The sequence below is a fragment of the Phoxinus phoxinus genome, assembly GCF_949152265.1.
Source record: "Phoxinus phoxinus genome assembly, chromosome: 13".
NCBI lineage: Eukaryota > Metazoa > Chordata > Actinopteri > Cypriniformes > Leuciscidae > Phoxinus > Phoxinus phoxinus.
The window spans coordinates 5,411,184-5,432,253 of NC_136888.1; the positions used below are offsets into that span (position 1 = coordinate 5,411,184).

A 21,070-nucleotide genomic window follows, 5' to 3' on the forward strand; every position below is an offset into this window, starting at 1 on the left:
AATGCTGATTAAAATATTGTATCTGGATAAGACGATTGTTATTACTGTATTTCAGTAATGAGAAAGATAATATTTTGATTCAGAAATGATAAACTGAGGGGAGGGGTGTGGTTTGATGACGTCACGACGGTACTCTCCGTCTATTGGCTGCTGTACTTCCTTGTTTACCGTCTTGTCCGTGTTCAATAAACGCTAACGGAAATAATCATCATTGTTGTGGAATGGCGCGTTCACTGTGCGACCAACACAAGTGACAGCAGCGATATAATACACACAACTGTCCATCAAGGCAACATTTGAGGTTATCGTGTAGTGCGCTCGCTATCCGCTCGTCTTTATCGGATTAAAGAGCGATGATGGCGTCCAGCTATAACGCAAAGGATGAGGACGGTCTCCACCCGGGGTCGGTGGGCTCCGGGGGCCCGGGATCCGTCAAGAGCAAGAAGCCCGATAACACGGCCTTTAAACAGCAGCGTTTGCCCGCCTGGCAGCCCATCCTGACCGCGGGCACCGTCCTGCCAGCCTTCTTCATGATCGGACTCATCTTCATCCCCATCGGCATCGGACTCTTCGTCACCTCTAACAACATCAAAGAGTTCGAGGTGCGTACCGTCACCATAGCAACATCATGATGTTGATTGAAGAGGTTTATTAAGGCTCTTTATTATTGATGTGGTCGGGTATCTGGTATCAGTGTTGTTTTGTGCTGGTTCTGTCTGTTGTAGATCGACTACACTGGTGTCGACATGTCCAGTCCGTGTTATATCTGCGCTCAGAACTACAGCTGGGACAGCACTAGTGTGTGTACCTGTTCTGTGCCCTTCACCCTGGACCAGCACTTCGACGTAAACACCTTCTCCATCTCTCATCCTAACACTTAGTAAGACGTTAGCAGAGCCTAAAGGGATAGTTCACCAAAAATGATCCCATAATTTACTCACCCTCAAGCCATCCTAGGTATGTGACTTTCTTTCAGCCAAACACAATCAGAGTAAAATATCCTGGCTTTCCAAGCTTCATAATGGGACTGAATGGTACCTTGTTTTTTTTAAAGCCCAAAAAAGCACATCCATCCATCATAAAAGTAATCGATACGATACCAGGGGGTTAATAAAGGCCTTCTGAAGCGAAGCCATGGGATTTTGTAAGAAAAATAACTATAAACACAGGCCGTACGTAAGTCTAGTTCAGAAAGAAGAGTGACCTCTGACCCGACGCATGACATAGGATGAGGATCGAGCAGAACAAAACACCGGTCAAGAATTAGAAGTCTAAAACGAGAATTTTTAAAGAGAAATGTGGGAGGATCTTGAGTTTGTTGATGTAAATGATTAATCGCGATTAATCGAATCCAAAATAAAAGTTTGTGTTTACATAATATATGTGTGTGTATTGTGTATAATTATTTTGTAAATATAAATACACACACATGCATGTATAAGAAAAATGTGTTATTTACCGGTATATATAAAATAGTTCTATTTATATATAATATAAATCATATAAAAATATAATGGAGTATATAAATGCAAATATTTCTCAAATATATACATGCATGTGTGTGTATTTATATAGGCCTATAAAAAATAATTATACACAATACACACACATATATTATGTAAACACAAACTTTTATTTTGGATTTGATTACCGGTAATCGCGATTAATCGTTTACAGCCGTATTACCCAGACATTTGTTTGAGCCGCGAGAAGCGTCAAAGCTTATGCTACTCCTACATCCTACGTCGGGTCAGAGGTCACTCTTCCGCTGGAACTAGACTTGTGTACGGACGTTACCGAAAGCCAGTGATAATAGTTTATAAAACTATAAATATGGATATTTTTCTTATAATAAACGCATCACTTCGCTTCAGAAGGTCTTATGGATTACTTTTAGGATGGATGGATGGATGCACTTTTTGGGCTTCAAAATCTAAATTACCATTCTCTTCCATTAAGAGCCAGGATATTGTTTAATATAACTTGTTTAATAAAGAAGAAAGGCATATACACCTAGGATGGCTTGAGAGTGAGTAAATCATGGATGAACTAACTAACTAACTAACTAACTAACCCTTTAAACACTTCCTCAATAACTTTGGGTACATGAAGATCAGATCTCTATAGAAGCTTGTTTCCGCAGATAGCCTAATACAAAATAAGAAAAAAGGTATTGCGACTTTTTATCTCACAATTCTATTTTTCTTACCATTGCGATTTTATATCTCACAGTTCTGACTTGACTCTGCGAGGTAGGCCTTTAAACTGAGTTGTTAATGCTCACCAAGGCTGCATTTATATTTAATAATATTATTAGAAAATATTAGATTTGATATATATCGAACCAAATTTGCTGCATACCTAAAATCCATACTGTTGGAACCGAGGCGGTTCATTTATAGTCCATTTAGTTCCAATATTTACTCTGTGAGTGTCTGTGAACTGTATAGTGGTGAAATAAATGGCCTAAAGTGGCATTAGTTCTCATGTATTATGCATTATAGAGGACATTTTATTGATCGTACCTTTTGAATAGTTTAAAATAGAATAGTTTCCCGCTCCTAAAACAACAGGTTTCAGATCAATTGCGTACATTAAACTTTAAAATAGCCCTCGGACAAAAGATTTAGTGGTTTGCCACTGGATGGTTTTATATCCTCTGACATCTTTTCTTTTGTAGAGTAATGTTTTCATGTACTATGGACTCTCCAACTTCTATCAAAACCACAGACGTTATGTGAAGTCAAGAGACGACAGTCAGCTGAACGGAGATAAAAGCTCTTTACTGGTAAGTGCTTCCACAATCTTTTTGATTACTGATAAAACTGGAGTAAATTCTTTCCTGGCATTTAGCCTAAGTTTTAAATGCACTTAATTTTGTTTGTTTGTTTATAAAATAGTGCTGGACAATCGAGACTAATCGCATCCAAAATACAAGTTTGTGTTTACATAATGTATGTGTGTAATGTGTATAATTATTTTTTTATATGTAAATACACACATATGCATGTATATATTTAAGAATTTTTATTTATTTATATAAAATATAAATTATGTATAAATATATAGTATATACATGCAAATATTTCTGTGTATAATTATTTTGTATAATATATAAATACACACACATGCATGTATATATTTAAGAATTTTTATTTATTTATATAAAATACAAATGTATAAAATATATATATATATATACACAGTATATACATGCAAATATTTCTGTGTATAATTATTTTGTATATAATAAATGCACATATGCATGTATGTATTTAAGAAATATTTGCATGTATATACTGTATATTTATACATAATATATATTATATATAACTATAAGTATTTTAAATATAACACATTTACCTTAAATATATACATGCATGTGTGTGTGTATTTATATTATAATAGGCCTATACAAAATAATTATACACAGTACACAAACACAAACTTTTATTTTTGATGCGATTAATCATTGCCCAGCACTATTATAAAGATACAGTTCTGCTGAACTTCATGAATGTGCTTGTTATGAAAGGTCAATATGTTGTCTTTTAGCTTTTAGTTTCATTAAACAGTCTTGATGCCAGACATGACGAGCGTACTGTATATGGCTAATAATTTGAAACTTTCATGGAATGAAAGCACAGTATGTCAGATAGGTTTATGCTATACTTCACATTTCAAGACATTGTTTTTAAGTGTTCAAGTGTTTGTTCTGCAGAGCCCAAGTAAAGAGTGTGAACCGTATCGAACAAGCGAGAATAAGCCGATTGCTCCCTGCGGTGCCATTGCTAACAGTCTCTTCAATGGTAAGACACGTGTGTGGCTCAAACTACACTTGTTTATTTCAAAACATGCACTTCTAACACAGATGATGCACTGTTCAAATGTGCAAACTGTTGATATAAAGAAATTTAGCCAGAGATTTGATATATATTGCATATATTTTGGCTCTTTATACCCATGATGCTGATTTCTATTTAAAATATTTGATCTCTGCAGCCCATGTGAATATGAGCCCCAAAATAAATATTCACTGCTTACACAAGCTGTGTGAAACAGACCTGAGCTCTTTCTGACTGCTTTCTGCATTCCTTTGATATTTGTAGATACTTTGGAGCTGTTCTACATCCACCCGAACGGAAGCCGGATAGCTATTCACCTGGTGAAGACGGGCATTGCTTGGTGGACTGACAAACATGTGAAGTTCAGAAACCCAGGAGGAAGCAACAGCAACCTCTCCGTTGTGTTCCAAGGTACATAAAGCCCAACCCTATAAAGCCTACAACGTGATCAAAACTGCAGAAAAACCTGTCGCACACAATCTACTGCAGTCCTCCTGTCGTCTGATGGATAGTTTGGACTTTTTCAGCAAGTAAAAGGTCTTTTTGTCAGGGTTTCGTGTAGGTGGAAGTAGCGAGGACTCAAGTGCAGAACAATGGGCTTTTATTAATAATACAAATAAAACAGACGTAACTACCCCGTGAGGAAAAACCAAAAGACTTGGCAACAGGATCTAGGCAGGACACAAGGGGAACATTCAACAACGAACCACCACAGGACTGCAAACACAGGGAGAATACATAAGGAGAGCAAACAAAGGAGGTAACAAGGGAGGACAGGTGCGGCAAATGAATCAATAATCAGGTAACAAGATGTGAGGGGCTAGACAATCCACAGGAGAGCACATGACACAGGGAAACATAAGGCTTGTTCGACTTGAACCAGTGCTGCACAGACCGATCGGTGAATGACATCAAAGTACCGCGAGAGCAATTCAAAAGCATAAGGAGTCGTCTACTTTATATCCGCTCTCGCCGAAAAGCGATCCAGTCCAAAATCGCCATGCCCTTCACTCGCTAACCTCCCTCCGTCTCATTCACTCGGATGTACGTCATTGCTTACGCTGCACGAGTGCCACTACTGGCGGACACTGCGATGGGCTGAACTGGAACGTTGATCACTTGGAGTCAGCTGGAGTTGATTTATTATTTAAATTATTTTCCCATTTTAGAATTTGTTTAATGCAGCATCCAAATGTATATAGGTGTGCTTAGGTTGTTTTAAATTAAAACAATATAATTGATATATCATAGAGTTGTTTGTTGTGGTGGTGATTAGACGAGATCTGTGGTGACGTCACAATCGTGTTGCATTGTGGGACATATTGGTGCCTGAAGTGTACATAGGAAGTAGACTCGTCCCCTCGGTCAAAATCGAGGGAACGAGGGTCTGTTCATATAAACTTGCCTCGTCCAGTTCACGAAGTGGAACGCACTTCAAAATGGCGGCAGGGATTCCCCCGAGGGGAAGTTTGCAAACGCGTGTCTAAAAGTGGACTGGAACGCAGCCATACATGACAAGCCATGTGCTCACAACAAACATGACTTGAACACAAGCACATGGCCAGGAAAACACTCACAAGCCACGTGCTCACACAAAACAAGACAACATGAAAGCACACAGCTAGTGGAAAACACAAGCTGCATGCAACACAGTACAGGACAAAACATGACAAAAGCACATAAAACAAGACACACAGACAAGACAAAACAGGGGTGTCAGGCCTCTGTCACAAAACCCGGAAATAGACTAGACAGAAGTGACTAGACACTTTTAGTATAATTGAGCAAACGTCCTCCTTCAGCTCGTGCTTCATCTGTCTTTATGCTGTGAAATCTGCACTGATTTTTATGAAGTAAACATAACTTTTATATTGTTAGTATAAAAAGTATATTTCAATATTAGCAGGGAAGAAACACATTCTCTACATCACTGCATGTTTTTAAAGTCGTACAAAGTTATTGCATTGTGAAATGGCCTCTTGTGTTTTTAAAGTTTCGCTATATTATTGCTAACCCGCGTTATTTGTCCTCGCAGATACAAGCAAACCCGTAAACTGGCGCAAAGCCGTTTATGAGCTGGACCCGGCTGACCCTGAGAACAACGGTTTCATCAATGAGGATTTCATCGTGTGGATGAGAACCGCTGCCCTCCCCACCTTCAGAAAACTGTACCGCATCATTCAGAAGAAGAAGGACAACATGACCCCGACATTACCGCCGGGAAACTACAGCCTGGAAGTCACCTACAGTATCCTTCAGAACTGCACAAGAACATACTATTCCAGTCTTTAATTTTTCACCAGGTGTAAACAGGGTGTGTGAGATTAGCATAAGGCTATGAACCAGTATTTGAATTTATAATTTCAAGATTCAAATTTCAGAGAGGTTAGCAATAGCAAGTTATCTTTGAAAGCCTGAGATCCCACCCTCACTTCAGAGCAGAGTCCTCCGAAACACATGAACACACACATCAGAGTCTGCAAAGCGTCTCGATAGTCGGCGTTAAATTACCTCATGTCTCAAAGCACAAAACATTACAATAATAATGAACATAAACAACTTCCAGAGCACTTACTTGTACCACCTGACTGCTGCAGATTCATTCTACCGTTGATAGTGTTGACATAGAAACTCATAAATCTGAATCTGAGGACATGAATGGCTCCGGGTGGGACGTCACGTGTTGCCGTCTCGTAGCGGTTACGGCAAGGCATGAACGCAGCATCAGCTCGTTGTTCTGGTTCAGGAGGAACTGTAAAAGGTGGCTGTTATTTTTGGACCGCATGCAATGATTGGACGAATATTTATTGGTCCTGAGACGTCCACAGAAGATATATATATATATATATACGCATGTTTTAATTTTTAGACCACTTATTGATTGCTATCAGGATGTGAAGAGAGTTTCAACCCGTATAACCATTTATATAATGGATATATTTAAAGTGTTTATAAAACAAATGTCCTACCTTTTAAGTTATTTATAACTTCATCATAAGAAATGTAAAAATGCAACAACTGTTCAGGCTAATGATGATAATATACTTCAAGAGAAATCGAAGAACGAACTAGTGTGACGTCATTATGAACTAAATTAGGCCAAAACGCATTTTTGGGGGGAGTTTGTTTCAGTTCGAACTCAGTTTGAGTTCAAAAACAGTTTGCCAAAGCGAACTTTTCTGGTAAACATCTTCGAACTACCATTGGTCCATGGCGATGATGTAAGAGGTGGGTGTGGCTCTGAGGCTCCGCCTTCTTTGTTGTAGAAATCTTCTCCAGTCCATTTCTTCTGTTCAGTCCGTCGAGGTCATGAACTAGTAGAAACTGAATTTGTAATTGTTATTCTGCAACACATATTTAAGGGTGTGTTCACACTTTTAGTTCGGTTTGCATTGTTCATTTGAATATATATATATTTAACACCGGCATTTTTAACACCAAACCCTCGAGATACCGAACCTAAAGGCATTGGGATACGTTCACAACCTGATTGGTCGGCTTTTATTACGTATATTTCACGACTTGTGAACTTACCGAACATCCAAAACAATCCTACATATTGTAGCCACATATGATGCAGCTTTGACCAGCTGAGAACTCGTGAAGAGCTTATAAAATGTGTAAAGGAGTGTAAACATTGGCATGAGTCCCTCCGTCTCACACACACACACACACACACACACACACACACACACACACACACACGGTTCTGATTGCCTGTACCGAACTGTGATGGACAACGTCGTGACAATGATGAGAAAAAACAGCTATTCTTGAGCATTCTGTCCTTTTTAGGGTCTTATCTTGTGACATCATGTCCTGTTTTTGTTTCGTTTACATGTCTTTGGTCCGTGTTGCGTTCATATTTCATTTGAACTGCACTAGAGTTAGTTTGGGTCTCAGTCTGCTTGTTTGGTGTCACCAGGGCTGGACCCGAATATTCGTTCGGTGGGTTGGTATTCGATTTAAAAATTTGACATTCGAATATTCGTGTTTTTTTTTTTTCTTGCACACCTGGCATCCCCCTCGAAACGGTTCTCATTCGCGCATGAATATGTTTTACACTATAAAATCTGGTGAAATATAATACTTAACATATAATTTCGTTATAGCTACTTAATAAATATACTTGCTTCCACTGCTTCGGTTAAGCTGCGTTGCTTTGACATTGTGGAAAATAGAATAATAGAAACAAAATGTATTATCCTTTTTACCCGTTATTATCAATCTAAATAAATTTTTCTTTATTTAAATTTAGTTTTTCTTTATTTAAATTTAGTTTTTCTTTATTTAAATTTCGGTTTTCTTTATTTAAATTTCGGTTTTCTTTATTTAATTTCTGTTATTTTATTTAAATTTCGTTTGTATTTATTTAAATCTACCCTACTTTGTCAGTGAGAAAAATATTATAAGACTACCTTATTAAAAATATTGCTTAAGTTAACAGACCTGTGTGTGTGTGTGTTTTATATGACTAGTGCAGTGTCCGTTCTCGGAGCATAAGCCCTGCTCGCGTGAGGCGCGCCGCTTCCCACTCGCGCTGTTCTGTAGTTTATTAAAAGTTTATTCTTTCTGAACGTGTCGCGTCTCGCCTGTCTATCTCCCTTGTGAAGTCGTTTGGATGAACGGTTCTCGAAATAATCAAAATGCAAACGGACAGACAGACATATAGAGATTCCTGCCTTTATTAGAGAGAAAAATATGTTCAGCCCCCTCTCTCCCAAGCTTCGAATATTCGATGTTCTTTACTACCGAAGCTTCGAAACTCAAAAAATGGTATTCGTCCCTACAGTGTTCAGACGGCAGCCTTCACTTCTATTCAACTGAACCGCACTAACAGAGCGATCACACCAGAGTTTGTTTTACCAAACATGTCGAACCAAACCTAACACACCCTACGTGCCGCTCTCAGCAGTGATGGCGTTGTTGGGATGTTCGCTTACAGTAAACCGCTGTTCAGTGGTCAGGTATTTTAAACGTCTTTTTACCCCAAAGCGAAGAATGAAAAAGAAAATTTTCACTGTGAGCATATCGTGAGCCTTCTTCTATATGTGCGCAAATGTATGTAGAAATACAGTAACGTTCTTTAATAGCGTGAACCCAGATTACCCGGTGCGCAGCTTTGACGGCCGCAAGCGCATGATCCTCAGCACCATTTCCTGGATGGGTGGGAAGAACCCTTTCCTGGGCATCGCCTACATCACAGTGGGATCCGTGTGTTTCTTCCTGGGAGTGGTCCTGCTGATCATCCACCATAAATACGGCAACCGCAACAACAGCGCTGACATTACCAATTAACGCGTGAGGTGTCGGTCATGTGATGCTCCTGTACACACAGGTGCCGGAGGGACTGCTTACAATGTTATTGTGTATGCACTGGCCGTGTTTAACGATCTGTTTCAAGCCTTTCTTTCATCCACACCAAAGCTTTATATTGGAAATCTTGATTCTGACACAGTTGATCTTTCTGCATGAAGTATTTAGTGGTGAGGACAGTATGACGGCACTGTCGAGTTACTGGATGATGGGCAGTCGTACAGTAGGACTGTATTGAATCCCACACAAACATGTCCAGGTCATATTTTGCCCAAAAATCTAATGAAAAAGGGGTTGACATTTGACATTGACATTTTCATGGGCACATTTTCCCCTAAAAATTCACCATGACATTTAACTTTTTAGTTTGTTTGTAATTATGTCATGATTTTAATTATATTCTCTTTACAATAATACAGTGATTTTTTTAAGATCAGCATAACTACAGGCAAATACAACAATTCTACCATGGTGCATTATTTATTTGTTTATTTATTATTATTTTATTACTTTTTTTCTTGCATTACAATTATGAGAATTTGGGGAATTGTGCTTATTTGTCATGTATATACTATATTGTCACAATGCAAAAAATATATATATATATCAGCCTAAAAATATATATTTACTTTTTTTTCTTTTGATTTTAAGGTTAAATATGACCAATCTTGACTGGGTTTGTGAGATTCATCCATTTGGATAAGAATATAATATACTACCGTACAATGATAATATGGTACAATCAAAACAGTAATGTATTTTAATCAGTGATTTTTTATAGAAATTCAATATTCCTGATAAGATAGTTTCAGTAAGGATTGTTGCACTGTGTTATTTGAAATGCTAAACCGTAACGCTAAAAGCTAATGTGGTCAGTTTTTTTGTTTCTTCTATGAAAAGCTTGTTCTTGAAAAGCAATGTGTATTTAAAAAAGGAAATGTGTGTGTTTCGCAGCTGCTATGAAATCCTGTATCCAGCTCAGTTCTGTGTGTCTGTTGTTGGGCCAAAGTCATGCCATTTACTGAAAAGAGTTGTGTGATAATAAACCACAAATGCATGAGAGATGTGCTGTGCTGCTTTTCTGCCTCGGCCCTGTAAATCAAGTACGAGTGATTACAAAAATTAAGTATATATCATTTTTGTTTTTTTTGTTTTTTTACCCAATCAGACTAGTTACTTTTTTTTATTGATTGAATGTATACATATTGTTCACACAATGGCAGTAAATAATTAGTAATTGATTGATTCTCCATAATTTTTTTTAATGTTTCATATTGCTTATATACGTTCAGAAAGTCTTCCTAGTTTTGTGAAATCACACACACACACACACACACACACACACACACACACACACACACACACACATACATAATACTTGGAAAACTGAGAGGCCACACAGACCACTGGATTTACAGAAATCATTTCACTTTTAAGGAGTGTTTTCTCATCACTGGTTATCAGATCAACTCTTGATGAACACAGTATTATTACTCAGTAAGTATTGAACCATGTATCGCTATGTCTTTGGAAACATTTATTATACTTTTTTGTTATTTTAAAATGATTTATTTAACATTAATTTGGTAAATCCTGACAATGTAATGTTCAATGCGCTCATGTTGCCGATGACAAAGAATATAATATATTTTATTTCTCTGTGTATGTGTGTATCAATATGGTACAGTAATCCTATTCAGTTTAATGTGAGAAATTAGTTAGGTCAAAACAATTAATCTAAAAGTAGTCAATTACATTAACTAACATGTGCAATGCTATGGAATACGTTACTAACTACAATTTTTGTCATGTAATTTAGAATCAGTAACTGACCAATAGTAAGATATTTACCCAGCACTACAAATGGGTTATCAATCAAATATTTGGTGTCTGGCCAGATTACAGTTTGCTGGATAGTTGTTTGCTTTTGTCTTGATTTGGCAGTGACATGTAGGCTAACTTACTTAAACCTGTGATTACTATACACTCTAGACTCTAAATAAAAATATTGGGTTGTTCCAACCCAAATTAGGGTCAAATATGTACAAACCCAACCGTTGGGTTAACTTTTAACAACATTTGGACCCAACGGTTAGGTTTGTGGGTTTAAACATCCAAGCATTATTCTTCTCCTAATGTTGTAGACTGAAGTGGACGGAATATTACAAAACAAAATCAGCAAGATGAGCTTTTATTTAATCCGAAGTGTGACAAACATACTTATTAATAATGGTAATAACGGTATTTAACCAAACGCATATTAATTGAACAACCAAAAGGTAAAAGGTCACTCGGCTACTCGATTCGTTTATGAGTCATTTAATTGAAACGGCCAGTCCGAACGAACCGATTAGCTAGAAAGAATCATGGAAAGAATCTAGCGAATTCGCTTACTCGAATCGTTTTTGAATCATTTGGAACGCATAGTCCGAACGAACCGATTCGCTATAAAGAGCCGGATCTCGCGGCTCTCCTGTCCAGCAGGAGGCAGTGATGCGCTGTTTATGCGGTTTATTCTGAGTCAGACTCGAGCTGAAGAAGGAAGTGACATTTTCAAGTGTCCTTGTGCGGCTTCCTGAACATCACGATCTGAAGGAGAAATCATTCATCACCATGTTTAGGCATTTAAGGGTGAGATTTAAGATCTTTATGTCATTTATCATTGCATTTATCTGGCGAAAGCGATTGAACATCTTCTCATAACACAGCCTGGATTAGATTTGGCCAGAATTAGAAACACTGTTAGCCTAGTAACGTTAGCTGCTCTCATGACCTCCTGCCCATTACTGAAGATTATTAAGCATCTGTGTACGTTATATTTTTGTTTATTAACAAAATTACCGTGTAAGAAAAAAAATACAAATACTGTATTAGTATATTTATCTGTAAATCCATGTAATTACTTTCACGAATCTCTGTCAAACTCGATAAACTGGGAGTTTCCTGAATAGATTTACGCCGTTGACGTTTATTATCATTATTAATTGATTATGTACTTGAGGGTTTATGAAATAAATGTTTTTCTCCAAAACACTGGCCACAATTATTGGCACCCCTAGATTTTTTTTACGAGTAAAATATCTCTGGAAGTATATTCCCATTAATATTTACCTTTATTAGCACACCAGCGTGACTAGGAACATGAAATTGTCCAGCCATGACTTCTTGTTTCACAGGAGTTTAAATATGAGGAAACACAAAGGCCAAATTCCCTTAGGCCGTTTCTCAATACTAAGTACGCAAACTTCGGACTTGCGTCCTTGGTAGTTCAGACTTGCCAAGTTCGACTTAGGAGAACGAACTCCCGAGGACGAGAGGACGCAAGTCCGGTTATTCTGCAAATGAGACAGCGGCGTTCTTGATCGCGTCACTCAGCACGCTCTGGCTACTCCGGTTATCTCTTTATGTATATTTAATCAACAATAAAACGAAATATGGTATAAAACAACACTCTGCCTCTTTTCATTTAAAAAAAAAATCTTAAACACATTAAATGGCCACACAAATGTGGTTCAGGCAACGTGTACATTGATTATCTTCACTGCATAACAACACGAAATAAAACGCAACCCTGCTTCTTTTTGCTTTCATTAAAAAAAATATTAAACATTATTGAACATTAAAACTGACATTTAAAAAACAGACGGGGTTGTGTCATTTTATTTTATTATACATGTACAGTGAAGAGAATTTATAATAAAATTAATATAAAAAATATTATATATATTTTAAAATATATAACTGTCAGCCTAAAATAAAATTACACAACCCTGACTCTTTTTGTTAAATGTCCGTTTTAATGATCTGATATCCAGTATAAAAGTATAAGTAAATAAAAATAAATAAAGCAAACAATTCAGTCAAACATAAGTCAGCTTAAAATAGCCTATAGATAGCTCAAGTTAAATAGCCTAAATATATAAAATTATGAAACTTCACTTTGCCCTCAGCCAAAACGATTTGCCATGGAACAAATGATAGATTAATGAGACCAAAGATCGCCCGTTAGATATACACAAGACGAGTTATATCTCATGTTTAACCGCTAGACTAGAGACACCAGAGCCAGCGGCAGACATCAGAAGCACTAGCCGAGGAAAAGCTGTTCCAGTCGGGGTTATTGAGCGCTGAGCGCCCGGTGATCGCCTGGATCTCACAACTCCGAAAACGTCAGATACATTTTTTAAATAGGCGCTATCTTTATAAATAAACCACAGATTTAAGCTTTAAACAACTACATTCTCGACTGAAACACTCTTAGAATTACATTTCGTGACACGATAACAGTAGTATTTTGATATTACGCGGGTTTTCTCCTCTGCCATTGACGCTTGCTGGTGGGACGAGATGCATTCTGGGATACCTGTCTGTCTCAAGTTTGCACAAGTCACCTCTACATGCATCCTCGGTAAAAGGGGCGGATCAAGAACACATCCGGGGTTTTGAACTGGACTTGGCTAGATGTGAACTTTTGAATTGGGACAGTACTTGGGCAGCGACTGATGACGTTTCACAAGTCCACAAGAACACAAGTACAGACAAGAACGCATATTGAGAAACGGCCTTAATCATCCGTCACAATGAGTAAAACCAAAGAATATAGTTCTGATGTGCATCTCAAAATAGAAAGTGGCTGTAAGAAAATAGCAAAAAAATTGAAAATAAACATTTTGACCATGAGGGCAATTAATAAGTTATAATCAAATAAAGATGTTACGAATCTGCCAGGAAGAGGACGTGTAACTATATTGCCTTAATGCACGGTGAGGAGGAAAGTTTGAGTGGCCAAAGACTCTTCAAGGATCACAGATGGGGAATTGCAGAGATTAGTTGAGTCTTGGGGTCAGAAGCGTAGCAAAAAAAAAAGTTGTTTGGTAGGGTTTCAAGAAAAATCCTCCTCGCTCATCCAAAACCAAACTCCAGCAAATTCAGTTGTCAGACACGACTGGATCTTCACACGGCACAGGGTTCTGTCGTCAGAAGATCAAACTAAAAAAATATAGATGGGTTTGGTGCACACAAGGATAAAAAGTACCCCATGTGTACAAGGAGATTGCAAAAAGTATTTAATAAAATAATTGTGGCCAACGTGTTTTGGAGAAAAACATTTATTCATAATTCATAATTTCCCCCCCAATTTCAATTATTTTACTTCAATGAAAGGTCAGCTTTAAAAAAATCTTTTTTTAATGAAAGATCTAAAGGATAAAAAAATGCAGATTTATTTTTTACAGCCATTTTTGATCATATTTACCAGGGGTGCAATTAATTCTGACCACAACTGTATATGCGTGTGTGTGTATATGGATATATGTATGTATCTATATACTACATACTGTATATGATCCGTGTAGGTCCAGTGTAAATGGATGAACAGAGGTTTTAGTGCGCAGAAGTGTCTTTCTCTCATTTATGGAAGCTTGTTCCCACCATGTAATAATAATAAATAAATAAAAAAAAGGTAATTGAGACTTTTTAATCTCACAATTCAGTTTTTTCCCCTCAGAATTTTGTTGCAGAATTCTGAATTTATAGGTATATTTATAGATAAGAAAAAAAATGCTATAATGTTTTCTTTTTCAGAATTGTGAGACAACATTTTTTAATTTCTAGGAAAAAAAGGTCTAAATTGTGAGAAGTCACTTTTATAGTTTCTTCTGTGGTGGAAACGATCTTCTACGCTGTTGTGCTAGTTTTACCTTCTGCGCACACATCCATGCACTGACGCGTGTGTGTTGTCCTCGTCCTCCAGACCCTGCAGCAGTTCTCCAGGAGGACCGTGTCCAGTAGCGCTCCCAGACAGCTGGAGAATAAAGTCCCGGGAAAGCAGAAGATATTTCAGGTTCGTTCTGATCTAATCCGACTCCACATTTAGTCAAACCCTTAAGATTTCACAGGTTTAGCTACCACATCTTTTTATTCCTCTTTGGCACTCGCTAATGGTAATGTAGAAGTTAAGGTTGTAATCTGTTCCCAGGTTCTGGACTGATATTGTGGATGAACAGATAAGTACGACATGATTCGCTAGTAGGGTTCACTTGTATAGTAGGCTGTGTATTACTAATCACTGCATGTGTCATAATGCTGAAATGGTATAAAGTGTCAAGTTAAACAAGTAGTTTAAAGCTTCACTTATTCTATAACTGTGATTTCACTGGCTTTGATGCTGGAAGATTCTGCTTACGGCAGTCTGGCGCTATGCTGAGGATGGCTGCTATATTATACTGAGATATTATAATTCTTAAAGCTACACTGTGTAGGATTTTCTCCCATCTAGCGGTGAAATTGTATATGACTACCAACTGAATATTACGTTCTAGCCCGTCCCTTTCCGAGGGCGTTTTAACTCTTACGGTGGCCGAATTATTCCAAGGTTAACATGGCTTCCAGTTCGACTTCCTCCATGAGTGTTCCTTTAGAAAACTATTACAAATTGCTTTTGCAAATTTAGTTATGTAGTCAGTTAATATTAGGGTATCGATTCAGATGTTCTGATTCGATTTCGATTCCCGATTCGACTCAATGAATATAGATTTAATACAAATCCTATATTTATAAAAAAGAACGGTGAACATAAGTGGTTAATTAATAAAAAGAAATCAAGAGCCACACACCTCTATATTAAACTTTTTTTTATTTTAGGTACATTAAAACCCAACTTCAAATGCATACAATGAATAGACAGGATTTTGATGCAAGATGAAAAATGTATGCTGAAAATTGACAGAACAGTCTTGATCAGTCAGGTTATTTTATGTTTAAGAGAAAACTAACATATAATCTCACTGAATTTCCAGGTATGTCCCTCTTTGGCTAATGTATTTACAAGATGGAAGCAATTTTTCATAACTCACCCGTTTGTACTTTTAATAAACCAATAAAAACATTTGGCGCGAGGTCACAGCGTTTGGGTTCGCGCGCTCACAAGGTTTGCGAAAAGTACAGACTACAGGCTAACACACTCGAGGTTAGAGCCAGGGCAGACGACAGGAGGAAGCGTGCAAAGAAAAGTAGTGTGTGTAAGTTGCAACTTGTGTGATACAGTGCTTAAATATGAAAATACATGACATCTACATTTCAGTGGTAACAGATAAGGTGATGATCATCATCTTTCTTTATTATTGTTAGCACTGCCTCAAACTAAAGCGGCGTCTCTTCGGTTCGGAGCTGTCATTTTCTTAAATGAGCCGCGGCAATGTTTCAAATGAGCTTCTAACGCTAGACAAACGCCTTTGTTTTCAACGCGATCACCTTGTACCCAAACTATTTCGAAACTAAGGAGCCATTTGTCCGCCGATTACATACAAGCTCCTCGGCGCCGCGTTTGCGGGACTCATGTTTCGCGCTGTAGGGGATTTTAAAAAAGTGACGTGAGTGGAAGGGCGGCGCCGGGGCAGTGTGTGTGTGTGTGTGTGTGTGGGTGTGAGCGGGAGGCAGAGCGGCAGAGAAGATGTGACATAGTTGCGAAATTGCAGGCGCGGTTCGAAATGGCTGTTATTTAAAATAGCGTAGCATATTTTAAACTAATCGGTTAACCGTTTCAACCGGCTAATGAGGCTCGGTGGTCGGTCAATAATTGTTTTAGTTTTCGCCATCCCTAATATCATTTTGAAAAAACAGTGTTTTTGCTAAAAATAATCTTAAAAAATGACACCGTGTAGCTTTAAGAATAAAATATTTTCTTTAAATTGTTGCTATGTGACTGAGATTGATCTTGAATGTTCAGTTTGTGTTGGTGGTCTCGCTTACAGAAGTAAAATTGAGCAAAATAAGTTATTAAATGAGATCTGTGGCATTATTCTTACTTCCTAAAGTGGAAAATCAGAATTGGGCGTTTCTTCTTTGAACTGTTTTTATGCTTTACACTTGTAAAGTAAGTTCTGAAGTATCAAATGCTAATATGTAACTTCTGCTTGTTTCAGGAAGACGATGGCCTGCCGGTTCATCTGAAGGGAGGCGTCACAGATGCTCTCTTGTACAGGGCGACTATGGCCCTTACGGTCTTCGGTAAGCTTTAGCCTGCCGTTTTGGCATTCATTTGTTATTTGTGCTTTATCAGTCTTTAATCTGGAAATCCATTGACATGGGATGAAGTCATAATACAACATTAACAGTTTAATCTTTTAAAATATAATCACATTAATTTAACATTTCTTTTCATTTATTTGGCAAGCAAAGTGCTACACAACCGAGGTTTACTGGGAAAATTAAAAAATGGAAGAAAAAATTGTTTTAATAATTATCATTATTTTTGGAGAATGTTTTTGTGGGTTCTTCTACAATGGTCATGACGACTGTCATGCTCCAAAACAAAACCACATAAAAGTAGTTCTTGCATATTGTGCTTTATCCCAGGTTATATTATCTGAAGTGTGTGAGTGATGTAATCCACGGCTAGCTGTGCATTAAACGGTTTTAAATCACGACGTGGCGGCAAAGCACCACCTGAAGTGAAGCATAGTGCATTAAAACGCTATAATGCACAGCTAGCCATGGATTATCCTGCTTATACAATGTCGTTTGCCAGCATTGACGACTTAAAGCTGTTATTGATGTTTGCAGTGCAATATTTGACCGGAAGGATCAAACCGACGGTTATTTCCATCAGTTACGACTCGTTAGATCCAGCGTTCTGCCCGCTTTGAATCAAACACAAAGATAAAGTAGTGCGTAAGATTACATTTATTTAGATTTAATGAATTTTAGCAATTATTTTAATTAATTATCAAGAGATTTAGATGAGGTGTGTGTGTGAATTACCTGCGTCTGTTCAGCATCTCTCTCTATTAATAACAAAACTGTCCGTTTAAATGACTTCAAAACCAGCGATGTTGCTCTCTCGATTAGTGTTAATTTTGTCACCTATTTTTAATTTAGTCTTAGTCTTAGTCTTGTGCCAAATGTCCTTGTTAGTTTTAGTCATATTTAGTCATTCACATATCTTTTTTTGTTAGTCTAGTTTTAGTCGACTAAAAGTCTCATCATTTTAGTCTAGTTTTAGTCAAAAGAGAACTTAAGGTATCTTAGTCAAGTTTTAGTCGACTAAAAGTCTTTTCATTTTAGTCAAGTTTTAGTCGACTAAAAGTCTTTTCATTTTAGTCAAGTTTTAGTAAAAAAAATTGTCTTTTTTTTTAATAACACATTATTACTGAGATTATTTCTGATTAACATTTCAGTAAAAAAGTGTTTCACATATCTCAAATATTGGTAATGTCATAATTACCTGACAAAATACACTTGTTGAATGATTTTTGTTGAATGCAACTGTTAAACATCTGGTTTTCAATTTCTGATTTAGGAGACACATTTACAAATGATGAAACTGTTCTGTATTTTATTTTAACCATCACAATTCAAAAGCTGGGGCCCAACAGACTCCGACTGAAGTTACAAAGGCGCGGGAAGAGGTTTCAGGGGGTGCTGAGTTTTTTCAGTCACCACTTTTGAATAAGAAACAATATCAAGACTATAAAACTTGTCAAAACTCCGCGAATCACAACAAGTGTATCGTGGGAACACTCGTTTAAACAGCGCATACACTCGAACTTGACTGCACCTCACATTTTTGACTTTATTGATACTGCTTTTAATCGTAATGCAACGGTCCGGTTAACGGGACATAACCTAAAGAAAAGGGTTATTAGTCTGTCATGTACAATGAAAAAGCCTGCGCAGCGACAGGAAATATAATTTAACACAAAAAGCCTGTAGTGCTAACGTTAGATGGTGGACTTGCGCTCAGGATTGTTTTTTTTTTTGAGCGGCGTGTGGACAAATTCTTTCTACGCACACACACCATTTTATGTAACAATCTGTGTGTATGTTTAAACATTTTTTTTTAAATGGCTTGGTCGAATTCTAATGTAGAATGCGCTTCTAAGTATAACACACCGTTGCCATGAAAAACAGAGCGTTGCCATGGATCGTTGCCACACACAGGATTCTAACCGTAGACGGAGCGCATTATTTTCTTTAGTGGAAGCAATACAATCGTAACCTGCATAATGTATGTGCCAAAACAAACACCATAGCTTCGTAATGTTACTTGAGCAACAGCGCGAACTCATTCGGGATATTTTAAAGGCTATAAAAGGGATATTTTTTTTTTTCAGTTGGTGAAAAAACGACAGCATATTGGTTTGGAGAAATGCAAATGACAATTTTTTGTTTTATATTTATTTATTAAAGATGAGCTGTTCCCAGAGTACATAGCATTCTGATTTGTGTATATGATCGAGAATCGTACGATCAAATGGTCTAAGTATTTTTAACCCCTTAAGCGGCACCCCCCTTTTTTTTAATTGACATGAAAATGCACATTCCGAACTTAAATGGTTGTAATTCAAGAATGTTTGGAATATAGATGCAAGATTGGTCTTGTTTTAAAGACATTTGGCAGATTTTTGTAGAAGTGAAATAAATTAAGAAAGTTAAACAGAAAAAAAAGTTATAGAAGTTTGAGCTTATGAAAATGTACAATGCTAAAAAGATTATTATTCATATTTTATATAAAATATACATTTTTAAAACCTGGTGGACTCTAAAAATGTGAAAAAAATCAAAGCCAAAAATCTGAACAAGTTGTGTTTCAAATTTTAAGATTGATTTCTCAAAAAATAAGCTTTCAGTGAGATGTAGTTTGGGCGCAGTACCAAACTTTTCCACTAGTTGACATTTCTGCCCATATAAGGGCACCTCCATTTCCATATGTTGTTTGAGTGATCTGAACCATTATTTTTACCATTTTCATACAATTTATGAAGTAGACATCCTATTCAGAAGTAGTGTTGGGAGTTTTGGAGATTTTGAAATGAATTCAACCTCTAAGAAACACAACAAGAACACGTGTGTGCATTATAGCTCGCTGCCACATCACTAATGCTGAATCTATTATTTTTTTTCTTTATATTTAAAACATTTTCAGACTTTTTTTTGTAAAAGAATTGAATGGATGCTATCTTTTGAACTCTTGGCATGAAAACAAACTGAGGTTTCTACCATTCTTTCATGATTTTTCATGTTCATCACTATTTCAAAATAAAGGTCTGAAGACTATAAAAGAAGATGAAAATATTCTTGTTGCAAATTGATAAATTACGGCTCCTCTGTCATTTTTTTTTTTTAAATAAGTCACCAAATATGTAAACTAGAGATTGTAAGCTTTCAAATTATATATAGTTTGTCAAGATTAGTTTAGGTTTAGTGTAGGATATTACTGTTTTAAATATGTAATGGCTGTGGTGCCAATATAAGGGGTTAAAGGTCAGGACAGTTGCTTACTATTCACTGTCTGTCTTTACGGGTTGTTCAGGGTTGTTGGTTTGTCTTGATGTTTTGTACTTTGTACTCTTTCCAGTGTACAAAATGAACTGAATATGTATTTATTTTCCTCTGTAAACAACAACTCTTCTTCTCTCCTCAGGGTGCGGGTATGTGGTGTATTCATTGCTCAGCGCTGCACTGCCCAAGAAGAAGAATTGAACATGCCTCTCTATTCATGTGTCTGAGTTGTAAAGATCTATAACCCTCAGAATTATATGTCTTGTCATTTATTTTGAGTACATTGGATTCATATTTATTGATTGGACTATAAAGCGCAATCATTATGTAATAAAACGTTCCACTGTACTGAATCTTTGTGTTTTATGTTCTGCTCTCAACTATATTCACTACGTTTCGTTAGATTTAAAGTCAGATAATGGCTGATAATTGTTAGCTATACACTGTAGAAAAAAAAAATTCATGATTTGTTGTCACAATCTCCTTTGTTGTATTAACTCTAAAATTTTAAGTTCATTTAAATGAATAATTTAAGGCATCCAGGTGACCTTTTTAAGTTAAACCAACAATATTTTTATTCAGGATACAGTGTAGTATTATTCTGTTGATATATAGCATGCTAATGGTAT

The 21,070-nt window shown here is 36.8% G+C and overlaps 2 protein-coding genes across 2 annotated transcripts; both read left to right on the plus strand.

Annotated features, from left to right (window-relative positions):
• Positions 1 to 117: 117 nt before the first annotated feature.
• On the plus strand, positions 118 to 10,223 carry tmem30aa (transmembrane protein 30Aa). The gene is made up of 7 exons (XM_079633340.1): positions 118 to 602; positions 726 to 845; positions 2,681 to 2,788; positions 3,722 to 3,809; positions 4,110 to 4,256; positions 5,881 to 6,093; positions 8,950 to 10,223. The coding sequence occupies exons 1-7, from the start codon at positions 354 to 356 to the stop codon at positions 9,141 to 9,143; spliced, it is 1,119 nt and encodes a 372-aa protein (XP_079489466.1). The 5' UTR covers positions 118 to 353; the 3' UTR covers positions 9,144 to 10,223.
• A 1,415-nt stretch (positions 10,224 to 11,638) lies between these two features.
• cox7a2a (cytochrome c oxidase subunit 7A2a) lies at positions 11,639 to 20,789 on the plus strand. Its single transcript, XM_079632894.1, has 4 exons — positions 11,639 to 11,792; positions 14,914 to 15,003; positions 17,084 to 17,168; positions 20,584 to 20,789. Exons 1-4 carry the CDS (start codon positions 11,775 to 11,777, stop codon positions 20,640 to 20,642), a joined length of 252 nt encoding a protein of 83 aa, XP_079489020.1. The 5' UTR covers positions 11,639 to 11,774; the 3' UTR covers positions 20,643 to 20,789.
• The last annotated feature ends 281 nt before the right edge of the window (positions 20,790 to 21,070 follow it).

Excerpts from the sequence above, each read along its gene's own strand:
- tmem30aa (XM_079633340.1), top strand. The coding sequence starts at position 354 with ATGATGGCGTCCAGCTATAACGCAAAGGATGAGGACGGTCTCCACCCG. Across the intron at positions 846-2,680 it reads CCCTGGACCAGCACTTCGAC|AGTAATGTTTTCATGTACTA; the intron begins GTAAACACCTTC and ends TTTCTTTTGTAG. Across the intron at positions 2,789-3,721 it reads GAGATAAAAGCTCTTTACTG|AGCCCAAGTAAAGAGTGTGA; the intron begins GTAAGTGCTTCC and ends TTTGTTCTGCAG.
- cox7a2a (XM_079632894.1), top strand. Across the intron at positions 15,004-17,083 it reads GAAAGCAGAAGATATTTCAG|GAAGACGATGGCCTGCCGGT; the intron begins GTTCGTTCTGAT and ends TGCTTGTTTCAG. Across the intron at positions 17,169-20,583 it reads TATGGCCCTTACGGTCTTCG|GGTGCGGGTATGTGGTGTAT; the intron begins GTAAGCTTTAGC and ends TTCTCTCCTCAG.